Source organism: Macrotis lagotis, chromosome 6 (genome assembly GCF_037893015.1).
Source record: "Macrotis lagotis isolate mMagLag1 chromosome 6, bilby.v1.9.chrom.fasta, whole genome shotgun sequence".
Classification (NCBI taxonomy): domain Eukaryota; kingdom Metazoa; phylum Chordata; class Mammalia; order Peramelemorphia; family Peramelidae; genus Macrotis; species Macrotis lagotis.
Genome location: NC_133663.1, coordinates 65,459,153 through 65,476,371, shown reverse-complemented (window position 1 = coordinate 65,476,371; position 17,219 = coordinate 65,459,153). Strand labels below are relative to the sequence as shown.

At 36.6% G+C, this 17,219-nt stretch overlaps 1 protein-coding gene across 3 annotated transcripts in view; it reads right to left on the bottom strand.

The window, feature by feature from the left end:
- Window positions 1-17,219, bottom strand: part of EPHA4 (EPH receptor A4) — a 159,540-nt gene that overhangs the window by 55,694 nt on the left and 86,627 nt on the right. For all 3 annotated transcript variants that reach the window (XM_074191273.1, XM_074191274.1, XM_074191275.1), the window contains exon 5: window positions 15,117-15,455. In XM_074191273.1, coding sequence (XP_074047374.1) covers window positions 15,117-15,455 — 339 coding nt within the window. The remainder of the gene's footprint in view (window positions 1-15,116; window positions 15,456-17,219) is intronic.

The following is a 17,219-nucleotide window of genomic DNA, read 5'->3' as shown; positions in this document are numbered from 1 at the left end:
CCCAATATTAGTGGTTTCTTTAAGAAAACATTTTTTTTTATATTTAAACAACAATGATGACAACAATAGTACTTTTATAGTCCTTTGATTTTTTTCATTTTGATTTAAATGCTATCTTATCTGATTCTCACAACAATTCTGTGAGGTAGGTGTCATTATTATCCTCATTCTACATATGACAATGAGAAAATTTAAGTGACTTGACTATCATCCCCTGAAAAGTAATTTACTTGAGTATGATTCAAAGCCAGGGCTACCTGTCTCTTAACTCTAATACTCCCATCCATTGTATCACCTAAAAGTTACCAATTATTGTCTAAATATTGCATTTATTTATATACATATTATTTCTCCTGAGAAAAATGTAAGCTTCCTAAGGACAAAGGCTATTTTTCATTTCTCTTGTTATTTTGTTATTCCCAGCACCTCTTGGAATTACTTCTCACACAGAAGGAATCAGTATTTAATGAGTGAGTAAATGTTAACTAAAGTAATGATAAGCTTAAAAATCTCCTTATGCCTATCTCCTTTTAATAAAGTTCTGTAAGGCATGCACATGCACAGATAGTTCTGAGGAGAGTCCATCTTCCAGTGAGTTTTGACCTATGCCAGAACTCTGCCAGCTAATCTTGCAAAGTCCTTCAATTTTCAAATGATAGAAAAGACTTTATTTATCCCACGAGTAGGGGGGGATATTCAATTAAGCATGATCCTACTTAGACATTCAAAACCTGTGGCTTGTGGCTGTGAGTTGCAGAAGCTTTGGAAAAGAAAGTAAAGAATGGTGGACTTAAAAAAAAGAAAAGAAAAAATCAGGGTTGACTCATCAAGCAGACATAAAACAAGATGCTTGTTATATAGACAAATACAGTATTTCCAGGGATCTACTATGAGCATGCCTTATTTCAATGTTCATTCCAATAAATGAAGTTAGCTAATCCAATCACTTGTATTTAATAATGTATGTATCCTACCTGTCAGGGGCAGGTGTTTTTGTTCAGTTCATACTTCTGAGTTTGTTGCTATATATTCAAATGGAGAAGTTATCCGTGTATTTTTTTGTAATTCCATGTCACTGATTTTGAATGCATGGGTGGGGGGGGAAGGCTTATACACTAAAATCCATTCTCTGCCCTAGCATTTGCCTTTGACAAATACACATTTTTAAACATGAAGAATGTATCTGCATGTCTACAGGATTTCAAATAATAATCTCCCTATCCTGGGGTGTATTACAAAATAAAAAAAGGAACAACACAGATAAGATTTTGTATTTATCTTTCACTTTTTCTACAAAATCCATTAAAAAGATTTTTGGAAGCTATCCATCATTGTTTGCTACAGGCAAACAGCAAAATAGGTGCACAGGGTATCCATAGAAAAGTAACTTTATGGTAGACCTGATGACTTAATCAGACTTCAAAAAAAAAATGACTGGAATTTAACCAGACTGTTTGGATGGACTAAAGCATCCTTTCGGCATATGCTGTTAGTAAGGTACTTGTCCCACTCACTGGAAGTTAGAGAATGTCACTGAAGGTCTGCCACACTAACAGAACCTCCCCATATACTAAATCACAAGTAGGTCCAAATGGGAAGTGACATTTCCCAATGAAAGAGGCAATGTTCACCAAGAAAGTAACCACACCAATGTCTGGTAGCATTTCTCATCTTTGATTATAAAAGCCTATAAGCATCCTATGGAATCTTTCTTCATGTCCTTCTCACATATTTGAAGGAGGAAGATGGGTTGAGGAAAAAAAAAACTAAGTAGGTTATTTTTCACATTGATGGATGAAGTCAACCCATTTACATGGCAAAAAAAAAACAACCCAAAAAACAACAACCCAGCAACCTAAAAAACAATCAAACCAAACCAATAATAATAATAAAAAGTAATAATAACGGCAACAATTTTGTATCTAGAAGAAAACAAACTCCCTCCCACTACAGACAATTGGTATAAATATCATGCACAACATGCCAATTTGTGAAATAGCCCAGGAACTCTGAGATTCAGAAGCAGACCATGTTTATTTGTGCTCCATAGTCTGGCATTTTAATTAGTCACCATAGATTTAAAGCTTCTCAATGCACTCAAGAGGACCAGTGGTTCAGTTGCTGTCTTTGTGTTTTCATATTATTAAAAAAAAATCCTCTTTAAGGACATCAGCAGGGGGTTAATGGGAGCTTTGATAAAATTTCCCTGAATCTTTTTACTGATGCTCAACTGCAGACTGGACCCTTGGTGTCCCTGGCCACTTTGGGAGATATAGTAATTAATTCAGTCAGTTGGAGTGACAAAAAGAAAATTTAGAAGCCCATCAAAAACCTGTGCTAGCCTTGTGTTCATTTCTCATCCCAGCCCTGGTACATATTTTTCAAAGCAATTGATGGCTTCTCCAGAGGGTGTACAAGCTGGTGGCATTCAGGGTAACAAGCCAAGAAATGAAATATCAGACTCCAAACAGTCAGTGTTAAGAAAAATCTGGTGAGCGAATGTCCTTATGAGTGTATGTGTTTTTGTGTTTGTGGAGGAATGAAGGGAAGGAAGGAAGGAGACAGGAATAACAGTGTGCTCAGCCTGGGGGATGCATAAGTAACCTTCATCTCTCACAGTGAAACATTCACATTTTCAGGGGGAAAAAATGAGACCAAACTTTTATTTAAATGCCATAATTACCACTTGGCTCTCTTTGACATACTGCTTGTCTAAGCTGTTCATTCAAGCTTGAAGCTGGTTAATTTAGTAAGGTTCTTTGGAATGCTGGGATTTCTCCCTCCTTACAGAGTAGAGTATCACCCACCTAGAATGTAAATTTATGAAACCTGGTGGGGTACAAGAACCTAGATACTTCCTTGCCACTCTTCCAAACTCCATTCATACTCATCCCTAACAACAATGGTAATGGTTCCAATATTCAAGAGAACCAAAATTCCTTTCATGATGAAATCAGATGCAAACTTCATCTCCTCTTCTTTTTTTTTTTTTTGTTTTAATAGACATAAATGCATGGTTTAAAATACACATTTAACATTTGCTATCAACTCAGCCAGCAGTCTGTGTCTGAATACAGAGTTGTTAATGAGAAAATTACAGCTTGGCTACAATGCTCTCTATTCTGGGGTGCGCTCTCAGGCCTATAATCACATGTGCATTGAAAAGGAAACTTCAATGGGTCATCATTCCTTTCTGTTCCTTTGAGGTCTTTGAAAGATCTCATCTCAACAGCAGAGACTAGGTGAATGGCAAATTCATACTCGGCAAATATTTCATATCCACAAATACTGTATGAGGATTTTTGATAATTTCTCTTGAGTTGTATCTTCCATACAGTTCTGGAGATACATAGCCCCCTCCAAAAAAATAAAAGGACTTTGTATATACATATATATGCATATGAATAAATTACATATACACATAAATATGAAAAGTAGAAAAGTTGCTATCAATATGTATACATACGTTTTTGTGGGTATGTAGAGACAGATACACATATATGTATATATATATATATATGTATACAGATATATGTATATATCTGTATAAAAACATACTGTTCTTTGAAAAAATTGGGGTTTAAAACTGGGAGTGTCTTAAACAGTGGTTACAGACTTTTTCACTTGCTTTTCCTGCTTTTCGAACTTTTTGTCTTTGCACTTATAGCCTCACATGTTACCTGTATATTAGATGACATTTTGCCATGTTTTGCCCAGAAATGGCTCAGAAAAGATTTTCATCCAGTGCTGAATTGGATGAATATTTTTTTAAAAAATATGACAAATATCAGAATTTATTTGGTTTGACTATATATATATATATATATATATATGTATATGTTTCAAGAATTTTCTTTTTCTTCCAAATGGGAAGGATAGTGGGAGAGAAAATTAATCCTTGTTAAGTGAAAAGAAAAAAGACAAATGGATCATCTTCACAATGCAAGCAGTCTATGCATTATTTAAACTTCTGAACTACAGAAGTCTCTCCTGAAAATCCATTATACTGCAAGTGCAGTGAACCCAAAAGTTAATTCTTTATATCATTCTCCTGCTCACTGTTTCTGTTTGTTTGTTTCTGTCATTTCACAAAGTACCTCTAGTACAAAAAACCTCAGGGCCATTTTTTTTTTATTTGTCATTATCTCTTACTTAGTTGCACATTTAGGCTATTTGCAAAACCAATCACAATTACTTTTTTTAATCTCCTGAATCATTTCCTTCCTTCTTCCTTCTTTCCTTCTTTCCTTCTCTCCTTCTCTCCCTCCTTCCTTCCTTCCTTCCTTCCTTCCTTCCTTCCTTCCTTCCTTCCTTCCTTCCTTCCTTCCTACCTTTCCTTCCTTCCCTTCTGAACAGCCATAGGCATGGTAAGATGTCAGACTTGAAGTCAGCAAGACCTGGGTTTAAGTCTTTCCTCAGACATCGGGCATATGACTTGAAGTCTCTGAAGCTTAATTTCCTCTTCTATAAAAATGAGAAAGATAGACTTAGTGATTTCAAAGGTCCTTTCTAACTCTAAATCAAGGATCCAATGAACCTTAGGCAGCCGGGTAGTACAGTGGATAGAGCACAGGGACTGAATGGTTAATAAGACCTCACTACAAATTTATTCTCAGACACTAACTGTGTGACTCTAGGAACTATTTGCCTCAGTTTTCTCATCTGTAAAATGAACTGGAAAAGGAAATGGCAAAGCTCTCTGGTATCTTTGCCAAGAAAGCCCCAGTGGGGTCTTAAAGAGTCAGACATGATTGTATAATCAACCTGAGCTCAAATCACCTGCAAGTCTTCATTTCTGTTTGATGTTTTGACCAAGATAAACTGCTTAGAGCTTCGTTTTCATCCTTTACCTCACCAGGTCACCCTGAATGATTCAATTCCCCTTCCATCTTCGGTCTTCCTTGTCTTGTCCCAATAGCCCTGTCCTCAATAATGTCACCACAGCCTTTGACATTTGTTGCAAGATGAGTACAAGCCTGGAATGAATTCCCAGGCCAACTTTGCCAAGCTTTCCCATGAAACCTTCCCTTACCATCTGGAAGACATATCTATTTCCCTTTAAGTGTAACTGCCAGGACCCCTCTGCTCTTCACATCATCCCACTAAATACATCTACATTTTTTTTCCTTCTACTAAATTTTTTAACATGGAAAATGGAAGGGAAGGGAGGGAGAAACTAATGACATTGACACAGTGGCTTAAAAATTTGTCCAATTTAATAAGATAGCTTTCAATGAGGAAGCAAAAAAAAATGAGATGAGAATATTTTTTAAAAGATCATTTAAAAATCCCTAACACAACAAAATGCCTCTCTGCTTTTCACTCAATGAACTCACTTAAATTAGATTCTATAAAATTCAATTGCTTAAAATCACTAATGCAAAAATGAGATCCAAGAGGAGTTGGATTGATTTGTGTCCACTCATTGAGCTGTGAAACCTCTCCTGTGTGACCACTCACATACCATCAGTCCAAGCCTTCCTTCCATTTCTGGGATACACTAGGTGGAGAAAGGCTTAGAGGATGGACAGCCACTGTTCTATATATAGAGAGCCAGCAGATTGCTGGGGTACATAGATTATAGAATAAGGGGCAGTGATATAAGGCCCCACCATTAGCTTCCATGGCAACATTTTTTAATGTTCCCAATTCAGTTAGATGGTGAATAAAAACATCGCCTTTATTTAATATGACAACTGCTTCTTATATAATACATCCTACATTCATCTGACACTGATGGCCTACTTAAGACCCAGTAAATTAAAAGTATTCTGAAAAAAACAAAACAAAACACAAAACACTTAGTGTATTGGTTTTAAGTGTCAACCAATTATTTCTTCCTTCCAAAGAATATGAATTCAATTTAAAAGGATAAAAAAAATGGAACATAAAGAAGTTTGGGTAGGCAATATTGATTCCAAAAATGATAAAACACATCTTCATATTTTTAGAACTGAAGTGAGAGATTACAAGTGCTATCAAAAACAATGACTATAACCATTGTCTTTGCTTATCTGCATTCTTTGACATTAAGGGAGAGTTCTTGGTGTGAAGGATTGGGGACAAGTCTTTGAATATTCATGGTGCTAAAAACAAAATCCATGAATAAAATTTTAAATAAACTTTGTATTGGGAGAAGGGTTTGGCCATCATCTAAGGTGTCTACTATGGTTATGTCAAAAACATAAGAGTTTTCACCTGAGCTATAATGATGGAGTTTTAGCAATGTGTGTATATTTAGATGTAAATGAATGATATACATACATGAGAAAATGTTATCGATATATTGATAAATATTAGCAGTAACATTTAGAAACAGTTCATTCACTATTCGCTCTATTTTCTCACCTCACACTCACTGAACAATGCTTTGAATTCTGGCTTTTGTCCTTATCACTCAACTGAAAAGATTTTTCTCCAGAGTTACCAATGATGTATAAAATGTCAGATCTGATGGCCTTTATTAAATTAACATCCTTGACCTCTCTGTAACATCTGATCATTATCGATGTCCCATCCTCTCTGTTAGGTAAAACTCATGGCTCTTAATCTGGACTCAATTCTCTTTTTTACTCATACTTTCTCGGAGACTTTACTAACTCCCATGGGTTCAGTTATTAACTCTTATGAAAATGGTTTCTAGATCAATCTATCTAAACTTATTCTTTTTTCATTCCTGAACTCTAATCTCACATTATCAACTTTCTATTGGATACCTGTAATAAGAAGTCCTGGAAATTATATACATATATATATATGTGTGTGTATATATATACATACATATATATACATATATATATATATTAAATCCAACATGTTGAAAATAAAATTCATAATGTTTTCCTTAAAATCTTCTTATCTTCTGTATTTGTCCTGGGAATAATACCATCATTCCTGATACAAAGGTGTGCAACCTCAGAGTCATTCTTGATTCTTCTCTCTGACTCACTTGTCACACCCCATCAAATCATTTTACCTCAATGTTATATCTCTCATCCAATCACCTGGTTTCCACTCACACAACCACTAATTTAGTTCAGGTCTTCATCATGTCACACCTTGCCTAATACAGGAGCAGTCTAATTGGCATCGCTACATTCCCATCCTTTCTTCATATAGCTGCTAAATGGAAATTCCTAAAGCTGATAATTTTATCCCTCTATCAAGATCCTATGGGGGGTGGCTAGGTGGCGCAGTGGATACAGCATTGGCCCTGGAGTCAGGAGTACCTGAGTTCAAATCTGACCTCAGACAATAATTGCCTAGCTGTGTGGACTTGGGCAAGCCACTTAGCCCCATTTGCCTTGCAAAAACCTAAAAAACAAAATAAAACAAAAAAGTGCTATGGCAAATCTCTCATACTTTTGGGATAAAATACAAATTCCTTTCTTTGGTTGGCAAAATACAATCTGGCACCAACCTACCTTCCATGGCAGCTTATTTCCAATTACTCTCTGGAATGCACACCCTCTTTTCTGTTCCTCATAGAACCCCTAGTTTCTGTCAAAGTTCAATCCAACTATCACCTGACAAGAAGCCTCTTCTGACTCCTAGGTTTTCTAGTGCTGAATCTTAGGAAATTACTGTATCAATTTTTAAAAGTTAATTTTATTCACCCCCACCCTCCAAACATAGCATATCCTAAGCTTGATGAGTTATCTAATTGAATTCAGACCAACTGTGAAAGCCATTTTGAAATGTCTCTTTACAGCTTTCAGGGACATATTTTAGATAGTCTAACCAAGTAGCCTAGTAGAGGTCCTAAGGGAATAGGCTTTAATGAAAAGATTGGAATGATTTGTAATTAGCACATAATTGTCTCTGTGTGTGCATGTGTGAGTGTATGTGTTTAAATGGGTGATCTTAATGTGTTTGAGAAAGTTTAAAATGTTCTGGAATTTAAACATTTACCCAGAATCTTTGTCTATCCTGTTAATTTGCACTAACTATGAAGGAAGAGTTTGCTAAGCAAAGGTAAACTATCCTGGTGACTGTGAATTGAAAATTACGGAGCTGTAATAAGTTTTACTGGGGTTGACTGCAATTCTTTCTAAACCAAAGATTTTCTGGAAGACCACACAGGAGGTCTCTGTGGAAAGTTTTACTTTTAATTTTGAACAGTCTCCCAATATTACCCTCTAAGAAAATTAAACAAGTATACGACATCTTATACCATTCAGCAAACTTCCTGCCAGTACTATCTATGGCAGGAGAGGGAATCTTGTTAGTGTCATGAGAATTTCTTATCCACCTTCTTTTGCATTTTAAAGAATGAATAGCTACACCATTATGGAAACAACCTTGGACAAATAATATTTTGATTTGGGGTGGAAATTTTAGAGAGATGGATTTTTGATTCCATATAAGGAAAATTTTCCCCTAATAATTAATTATATGAAAAGGAAATGGGCTATCCCAAGAGATAATCCCCACCCTCACTATCCCCTTTATCCCGCGCCCCCCCCCCCCAAATCCTATATCTTCCTTATCAGAAGTCTTCAAGCAAAGGTCAGGGGTTCATTTCTCAAGGAGATGGTTCAGGTATGAGTTAGACTAGATGGTTTCAATGATCTCATTGAACTCTGAGATTCTATTCTTCTGATGCCAGATAATTTAATTTATTCTTCAGGGTGAGTGAAGACAAGACCATATGAGCACATCCCAAAAGTCTTAGCTTATTTTTAAGTAATTTAAGCTATTAACGCTTAAAACTGCACTGTCTTTTGGGACAGCCAGTATTATTAGACTTAAAGGATTAGAGATTTAGAGCTAGAAGGGATCATGGAGATAATCTAGGCCAACCCCTTCATTTCACAGATGAAGGCCCAGAGAGACGAAGCTACATAAGTAATGTGTGGCAGAGCAAGGTCTTCTGACCCTAAAATCCATTTTGCTACTGATTCCTAGATCTGGAGAGCAAGACTAGCATCTATCATCATGTTACTTAGTCAACTTATGAAACATTTATTGAGTGTCTCCTGTATACAAAAGTATTAACAGCAGATACTAATGGTGCCACATGTGACCATGCTGGACTGTTTTAGAGTTCCTTTTTTAACATAAAGTTATTATGATTTTTTGGGGGGGATATGCTTTCTCCAAAGATAGGGCTGCATCTACTTAATGAAGCTTAATGTAATTCTAATGATTGAAATATCCATCTATTGGTCTCCTTGAATTCATTTTCTTCCCTTCTACAACTCACCCACAGATATACCAAAATAATCTTTTTAAGGGAAATATCTCATTAATGATTAAAGTTTTCTTATAATTCCCTAAGATAAAATGCAGACTTCTTCTAGCCAAAGATTTCCACAATCTGGTTCTTAGAACTTTAGTCATATCACTTTATGATAGATGATGATGACTGATGGATAGTGATAACATGTACATAAAACACTAAAATTTAGAAAGTGCTTTGCATGCATTATTCTATTTCTTCCTCCCAACAACCCTTTGAGGTAGTTCCTAGAATTATTTCTGTTTTACAAATAAGAAAACTGAGGCTCAAAGAGATTAGGTGACTCAGGTTAGGATCACAGAGCTATTGTCGAAGGCAGAATTTGAACTCCAAGACTTCCCGAATTGAAGCCACTACAGGCAGTCACTACACCAAGTTCTAAAGTTAGATGTGATCTCAGAGGTCATTTAGTCCAAGCCCTTCAATTTACAGATGAAGAAGAGAAGGTCCAGGAATGTTCATCATTCTACATTCCAGTAGAGGTTGCACAAGCTAAGCATTATGCCTTCTACTTCCATTCATTTGCAAGAGGGGCACAGAATCTTTTTATCAGATTCCCTATCTTCTCCAAGGCTCGGCTTTCATGACACCTTTTCCATAATGCCTTTCCACATCCTTCTAGCTGCTAGTGCTTTCTATCACCTCAAATTCCTTTATACTTACCTATCTGGGTACATGTTCTTTGCCTTTCTCTTTTGTATCCTTATAGAGGTTAAGCTAACCAGTCTTAAGTACAACTGTTGCCAGAGAAGTCAACAGAAAACAAAACAAAACACAAAACAAAACAAAAACCCACAGGGTGGTTAAGTGCCTTCATTCATTTTTATAGAGGATCCCCACCCCAACCCCCCAAGTCCCAACTTGCCAATGAGAATTACTTCATCTAGCTTAGGTGAAGACTCAAATGGTCTATCAAGAGACGTATCCCAAACTCAGGTAACAAATAGAACATGAAGCAATTTGAGCCTTAGAGAACAATTTAAAAAAAAAAAAAGTACAGAATGTTGATTTATCACAAGCCAGATTTCCCATTGTGTCTAAGACTTGGACCTCTCTAAATTATTTCAGTCTCCTGTTATCCTCAGATGCTTCTCCCACATGAATATATCTACACTAATCTTCTCTTGGATATAACAATTGGTTGCATTACTTCAAAGGTGGATCAAACACAAAAATACAAACCCAACCTTAGAGATGTGATGATTCACAGTTCCTAAAATCCCCCTTTCCCTTGAGCAAGGGGGTGGAAATTAATCATCAACCCATCAATAAGCATTTATTAGCATTTACCATGGGTGGGGGGAGGAAGTCAACATGGCATGATGGTTACTAAGGTGGCCTTGGAATAGAACAACCTAGGTTCAAGACCCATATGTAATACATACTGTCTCCAAGACTCTGGGTAAACCCTTTTAAACTCTTGATTCTCTTAGGGCCTCTCAGAGACCATAAGATGCTGATCAATATTGATAGAAGGAGTTTCCTCACTAGAAAATTCTCTATATTAATAAAATCCCAAGTCTAGTCTATCAGTCTATCCGTATAGTATAACAGATAGGCTGCTAGCCCTCAGAGACATATACTAATTTTGCAAATATGGGTAAATCTCTAAGTGGTCAAACAGGAGGCTATTTTCTCGCTGTGAGACTTTAGTTAGCAGATTGGTACCATGTTCAGTTCTGGATACCATAGTTTATTTAAGAAAAGCAGATGTGTTATCCATGAAATGAATCTCATTATGATTCATTTCATAGATAGTTTGAACTAGGGAGCTGAGGAAGAGCTTCCACTTTCAAAAACTGATTCTCTGAGTTTTCTCAGTCAATGACATCAAATCTCTCTCTCTCTCTAACACACACACACACATACACACACACACACACACACACACACACACAAACACACACCCCCATCTAAATATATGCACCATGCTAGAGCCCTTAAAGTCTTTTTTTAGCCAAATCTATCACTGGAGGATTCATTTTAGCTTGCCAATCCCTTCATCTGTTATTTTTTATATCAAGATACTGCAGAATAAACAATGTTGTATGAAGTTACTTTGTCAAAAAAAAGTTTATGTGAGTGTAAAAAGATGAAGTCTTACCCCACTGTGCCACTACCTCATTTATGTAACCCTGAGCAAGTCACTTTCTTAGGGTTACCGCCAGTAGGGAGGAAGAAGATTCTGATTAGGCCTAAATACTTTGAGAGAATCTAGAAATCACTTAGGTTCTAGGGGAAAGAATCTCAAATTGAAGAAAATCTTAATCCTGTGTAGCTTTTAAATTGAGTAGATCTCCTCTCTGTCCCAGTGATGACTAAGTGTCACCAATGATATTGCTTTGGAATCCTGGGACAGGTATACCCAAGAGCTGATGTTCACCTAAAAGGAGCACACCAAAGACAAAAAAAAATTCTTGATCTAATCTATCTATGCTAAATGAATCATGACACTCAAATAAGTCAGATAAAAAAGACTTTAGAAAAATCACTTAAAGACAATTAACAGGCAATATAAGGCTTCACTGCTCTTGAGATGACTGGAATGCTTCAAAGTCTACCAAGAATACTTTATCAAAAAATTTTATGGGGGAAAAATGCCAATATCTTAGCCCCCAGTTATGAAAAATGAAGCCCCCTTCTGTCTGTCTTAGACATGCCTCCAATGTCATTTAATTTCCATTATAATACTATCATCACCAGTCTGCTATTATGCTAAATCTTAGTGTCAATTCTACATTAAGGCTTATGTTTGAAATATTTTACAATCAGAAAAAGAAATGATAAAAGTTCTTTTAAAATATCTGGCAAAAAAAAAGTTTAAAAAAAGATAATAAACCTCACCTGAAATACATGTTAGACTAAGAAACAACAAATGTAATAATTATGAAGCTGAGCTTCATAATTATTACATCATATAACATTAATGCTAAGAAACCACTGAAATAGCAAATAAAAATAGTATAATTATAGATAATAGGTTTATGGATTAGAAGGGATTCAATGGTGGATACAAGTAAATGGCAGCCTAAGAACTGACATCATCTAAGATAAGATAATCAAAATAGTATGTGTGTGTAGTGATACAGATAATGGTGGAAGGGGGAGTCATGTTCTCTGAGCTTATACATGTACTATCACAGTGTTTATCTGATACCTTTGAAATGTAAAAACCTTATTGAGGAAGGCTTTCATCTTATTAGGTGGATCCTCTGTGGAGAATACAGGTAAGATCATGATTGAGAATCACCCAGAAAAAGATAAGGATGGGTTTTGGCATATTCTGGATAGAACCTGTGTAGCACAACTATGGGAGGGCATGAATAAGCATGGGCAGGCAAAAATAGATCATGTTCTGCATCTTTGGAAAGAATATTCCTATTGATGAGGAAAATAGATCCATTGGAGAGAATATACCTAAATAGGGAGAAGAGTGAAGAAATACTTGTTGAATTGGATTGAATGAATGTATAGGGTATAGTCTCCATGATTGTCTGTGAACACACAATTAACATCACCAGAAAATGGTACTCATGGAGAACAAGGCATTATTACAACTAATGAGATCAGCTTTCCTATTCTAGCTTGCAAGGCACAGCAGTATATCTCCCAAAGATGCACAGAAGAGAATGTGTTATATTGGGCACTCCTGTTGAGAAGTGAGAGGGATCATCTCCTTGCCTCCCAATCTGCAGATGGCATCTCCATATGAAGCAATATTATTCTAAACTACTTATATTCAGTGGCATAGAAAATCTGATGAAACAATATTTTAAGAAGAAAAAGCAAGTGATTTTGCCTTGAGAAAGGCAAATTGAACTCAAATTCAAAAATTGCATTTTCTCAATACTAAACATTAACTATATAGGGGCAAGACTTGATCCATTCAATTTCCACTTCATTATTCTAAATATTGCCTTCCTTTTGTGGCTAAATTCCTTAAAAAGACCACTTTTAATTGGTGCTTCTATTTACTTTTCTCTCATTCTCTTAACTCTACATCCTGGATCATTTAACTGAAACTGCTTTCTACATCATATCTAATGAATTTTTTCTTTATTCTCATCCTTTTGACCTTTGATAGCCTTCTTTCCATTGATGCCCTCTTCTCCCCAGGTTTTCACGACACTACTCTCTCTTGGTTCAACTCATACCTGTCTTGCATATCTTTATCTCCTTGAATGTATCTTCTTGAACTCCTTTAATGTATCTTCATCATGTTGGGTGAAGCCAACATTTTGTTCTGCTCAAAGGAGACAATATTTATAAGAAGCACTTAGCACAAAGCTTCTCACATATTAGGCCTTGTATAAAATCTTTTTTCTGGATCTTTTCTCTCTCTCTCTCTCTCTCTCTCTCTCTCTCTCTCTCTCTCTCTCATATATATATATATATATATATATATATATATATATATATATATATATATATATATATATATATTATGTGACTTAGTTATTTCCTCAGTTTCCATGGATTCAATCATCATTTCCACATTGATCATACTTGGATCTACTTATCGAGTACTATCCTCTTTCTTAACCTCCAGTCTCTCATCTCCATCTGCTTATTGGGAATTTCATACTGAATATCCTGTAGAAATGTTAAGCTCAATATATTCAAAACTGAACTCATTACCTTCCCAAGTTTTCCCCTCTTTCTAACTTCCATATTGCCAAAGGGCATCACCAATGCTCCCAGTCACCCAGGCTTGGATGGCATCTTCAACTCACCTTTCTCACCACCAATTACCTCAAGCCCTTTTCATTCCATGTTTTCAACATGTCTTATATACATATCTCTTTCTCTCACCTAACATTGCCACCATCTCAGTGTCATCATGAGGTCATGCATGAAAAATTGCAGTAGGTGGCCTCCTGATTGGCTTCTCTGCCCTAAATCTCTCCTATCTTCACTCCATCCTCAATTCAGTTGTCAAACTAATCTTTCTAAAGATGAAATCTGACTGTTCTTTCCCTCTTCCATAAACTCCAGTGGATCCTATTACCTCCAAGATAATTTAAAGTTCTCATAACCTGATCCTTTCCTACTTTTCCAAGCTTCTTATATTCTCCTCATTTCCAAGGATCCAATGATCCATTAACCCACTGAATGGCCTTCCTGTACATCCTATTCACAAGATATCTCATCTATGCACCAAAATACAGAACAATGGCAGGGGTGCTTAGGCGAAAATCTGAACAAATGATCAGGGAAGTGAGTGGGGCATGTAAAAGACAGAAAAACCAAAGGACTATTTTGGGAAATAACCTAAACAAGATCCTACTATCAACATTCTTAACAGTTGTATAATTAACCTAGGGGTGATTCCCTCAAACAGATACTATTTCTGATAGGAATTAATTAGAAAGAAAATGATTTAGATAAGAGAGGAAATAGGAGCTCTTTGATGCTACCATTTAGGAGACTGAGAGACATATGGATAAAACTAAGATAAGTCAACAAATAAGTTTTCAATTCTGAAGAACAGGGAGACTGACCAAAGTCATTTCCTTGATCATTAACTGTGGGTCCATGTAAATTCATGTGGGGAAAAAAAAAGTATGGTCAATGAAGAAAAGTATGTGTTTATGAAAATTACATTTACAGTGCCAAGAATTAGTCTTTAGGGAGTTGAGAGGTCCTGGAAAAGATTCTTCATCCTCTTATTTCCATAAATAGGCTACACCTGATTGAATAAAAATTCACCCGTGGCCTCTGGTAAAATACCACTTATAGATTTTTCATTAAACTCATGGGGTTCAACTTCATGTGCAAAACTTTAACATTGCCTATGGATAGGATGACACCATGCTCCATTTTCTATAATAAATGTCAATTTGACACCAGAAGGCAAACAGACAGAGGATCCTACCTGCTTGGTTCGTTGTCACAGTAACTGAAACAGACTGATCTGGACTTGGGTTATACTTGGACACTCCATTCACGGCCCAGATTTCAAAAGTATAGTTGGTGTGTGCCAGGAGGTCTGTAATGGAGACCTTGGTGCCCTTGAGACCATTCTGCTGGGGTGTATAGTGGACTCCACTGCCACAGGATCGGCACCGACTAGCATCACCAGCACCACACTTTTTACACACCACATTGTAGGAAATGTCTTGACGGCCTCCAGTGTTCTCAGGACCACTCCATTCCAGGTTCACGGAGGTTTCATTAACATTCGAAATCAAGTTGAGGGGAGCAGATGGTGGACCTGGGGAAACAATCAAATATAACATATGTTATGCAGGAGGACCTGAAAGTCTCCTTTAAGGATGTCTCAGAATCTGTTCAGTCACCTATAGGAAACACAAGGGTCACACTTAATACATTAGTATATGAAGCATCCACAAAATTGAGTTTCCTGAGACTCAAGGACATTGAATTAGCCAGGACTCCACAGCAAATGCCAGAATCTGGATTTGAATTCATATCTCCCAAAATAAAGTATGTTATCTTCTTTGCCAAGCTATTCCCTTACCAAAATAATTCAAGAGTAGATGCTTTTAAGAAAATCAGGTGATTAAAAGTTGTTTTGCTGAAGTTTCATTTTAGTTACTCAGAAAACAACCTTACGTCAGGTGTTCCTCTGACAGGTGGGACAATCTTACATCAAACAGTCTTTTGTGCCCATTGAACCTTTACTTTGAAGTGGCAGAGAACCATAACATAGTTCCTTTATGCCTCAATATTTATCATCCAGAAAATGTGTCTCATAATACAATCGTAATTCCTGGGGCTGTTATGAGACCCGGCTAATTAGTGTTTGCAAACCACTTTTGCAGATAAAAACATTACAAAAGTACAGGTTATCATCAATGTCATTATGGAAAAAAAAAAGTTGATTTTTACAGATCTGCCATTGGCAGCAAATGTGACAGGCTGGGAAGGGTTAAACTGTTTAAGGATAATTAAGAGAAACTGGTTTAACCTGGTGGCATAGCTGCTGGAGGCTCAGCTATTGGGAGCTATCCACACCAGCACCTGACTGGGCTGGTTCAAGGCCCCTCCTCTTTCCTTACAAAATGGAAAGAACTCCATCATGTTCTTTATTAATTCACTTATTCCCACTGACATCAAAGAGACTGCACAAATATGAGGTGAAGGGATGATATAGGTCCTGCTCATTTTGGGGCATGTGGGATTAAATGATTACCTTAATGGTGGTCATTTGGAAAGAGAACTGCCAATTGCCAACACACAGCCTTTAGGGAAGAAAACACTCACTGAGTAGTAATAAATATTCTTGCTTTCCGTAGAAGATAATAGGAGTTCTCTGCAGGAAAACCCTGAAATCTCCCTGAACCTGGGGACAAAGGCAACTTCTAAGGCTGGGTTTATCTCAAGGGATCCATGAGAACTAGAAAAGGGACCTTGGAGATAATCTGTTCCAACCCCATGGGTCTTACAAAGTTGGAACTGAGTCTCTGATGGATGAATGATTTGCTCAGGGCCATACAGTCAATGAATAGGTTGTCTGACAACAGACCATTACTCTTCTTGCTGGGATACAGTCACTTCCATGGTAAAGTACTCACAATGATGCTGTGTTTATTCAATTTGCTTGTCATTGTGTTCCTTGAGAATGAAGGGAAACATCATCATCATCAATCATCATCTCCCTTTCCATACCAGGAAGATGACCTAAACCACCATCCTTTGAAACCTGACTTGTAGTTGAGGTCTTCATTTTAGTAATTGTAATCATCATCATCATCATCATCATCAATAATTAAATCAATATTTGGAGTAGGAGAGACAGGTCAACTTGAAACAATGGAGATAGCGCTGAATTAGATGTCAGAGGGCCTGAGTTCAAATCCTAATGCTGCCATTTACTAACTACTTTCATGACCATGGGCAAATCATGCAAGTTGTCTGGGATTCAATTTGCTTATCTGTTAAAATGAGAGGCTCCTCTTGACATCTATGCTCTTATGAACAATGGGGATATAAGATTATTTCAAACTATTTGGAG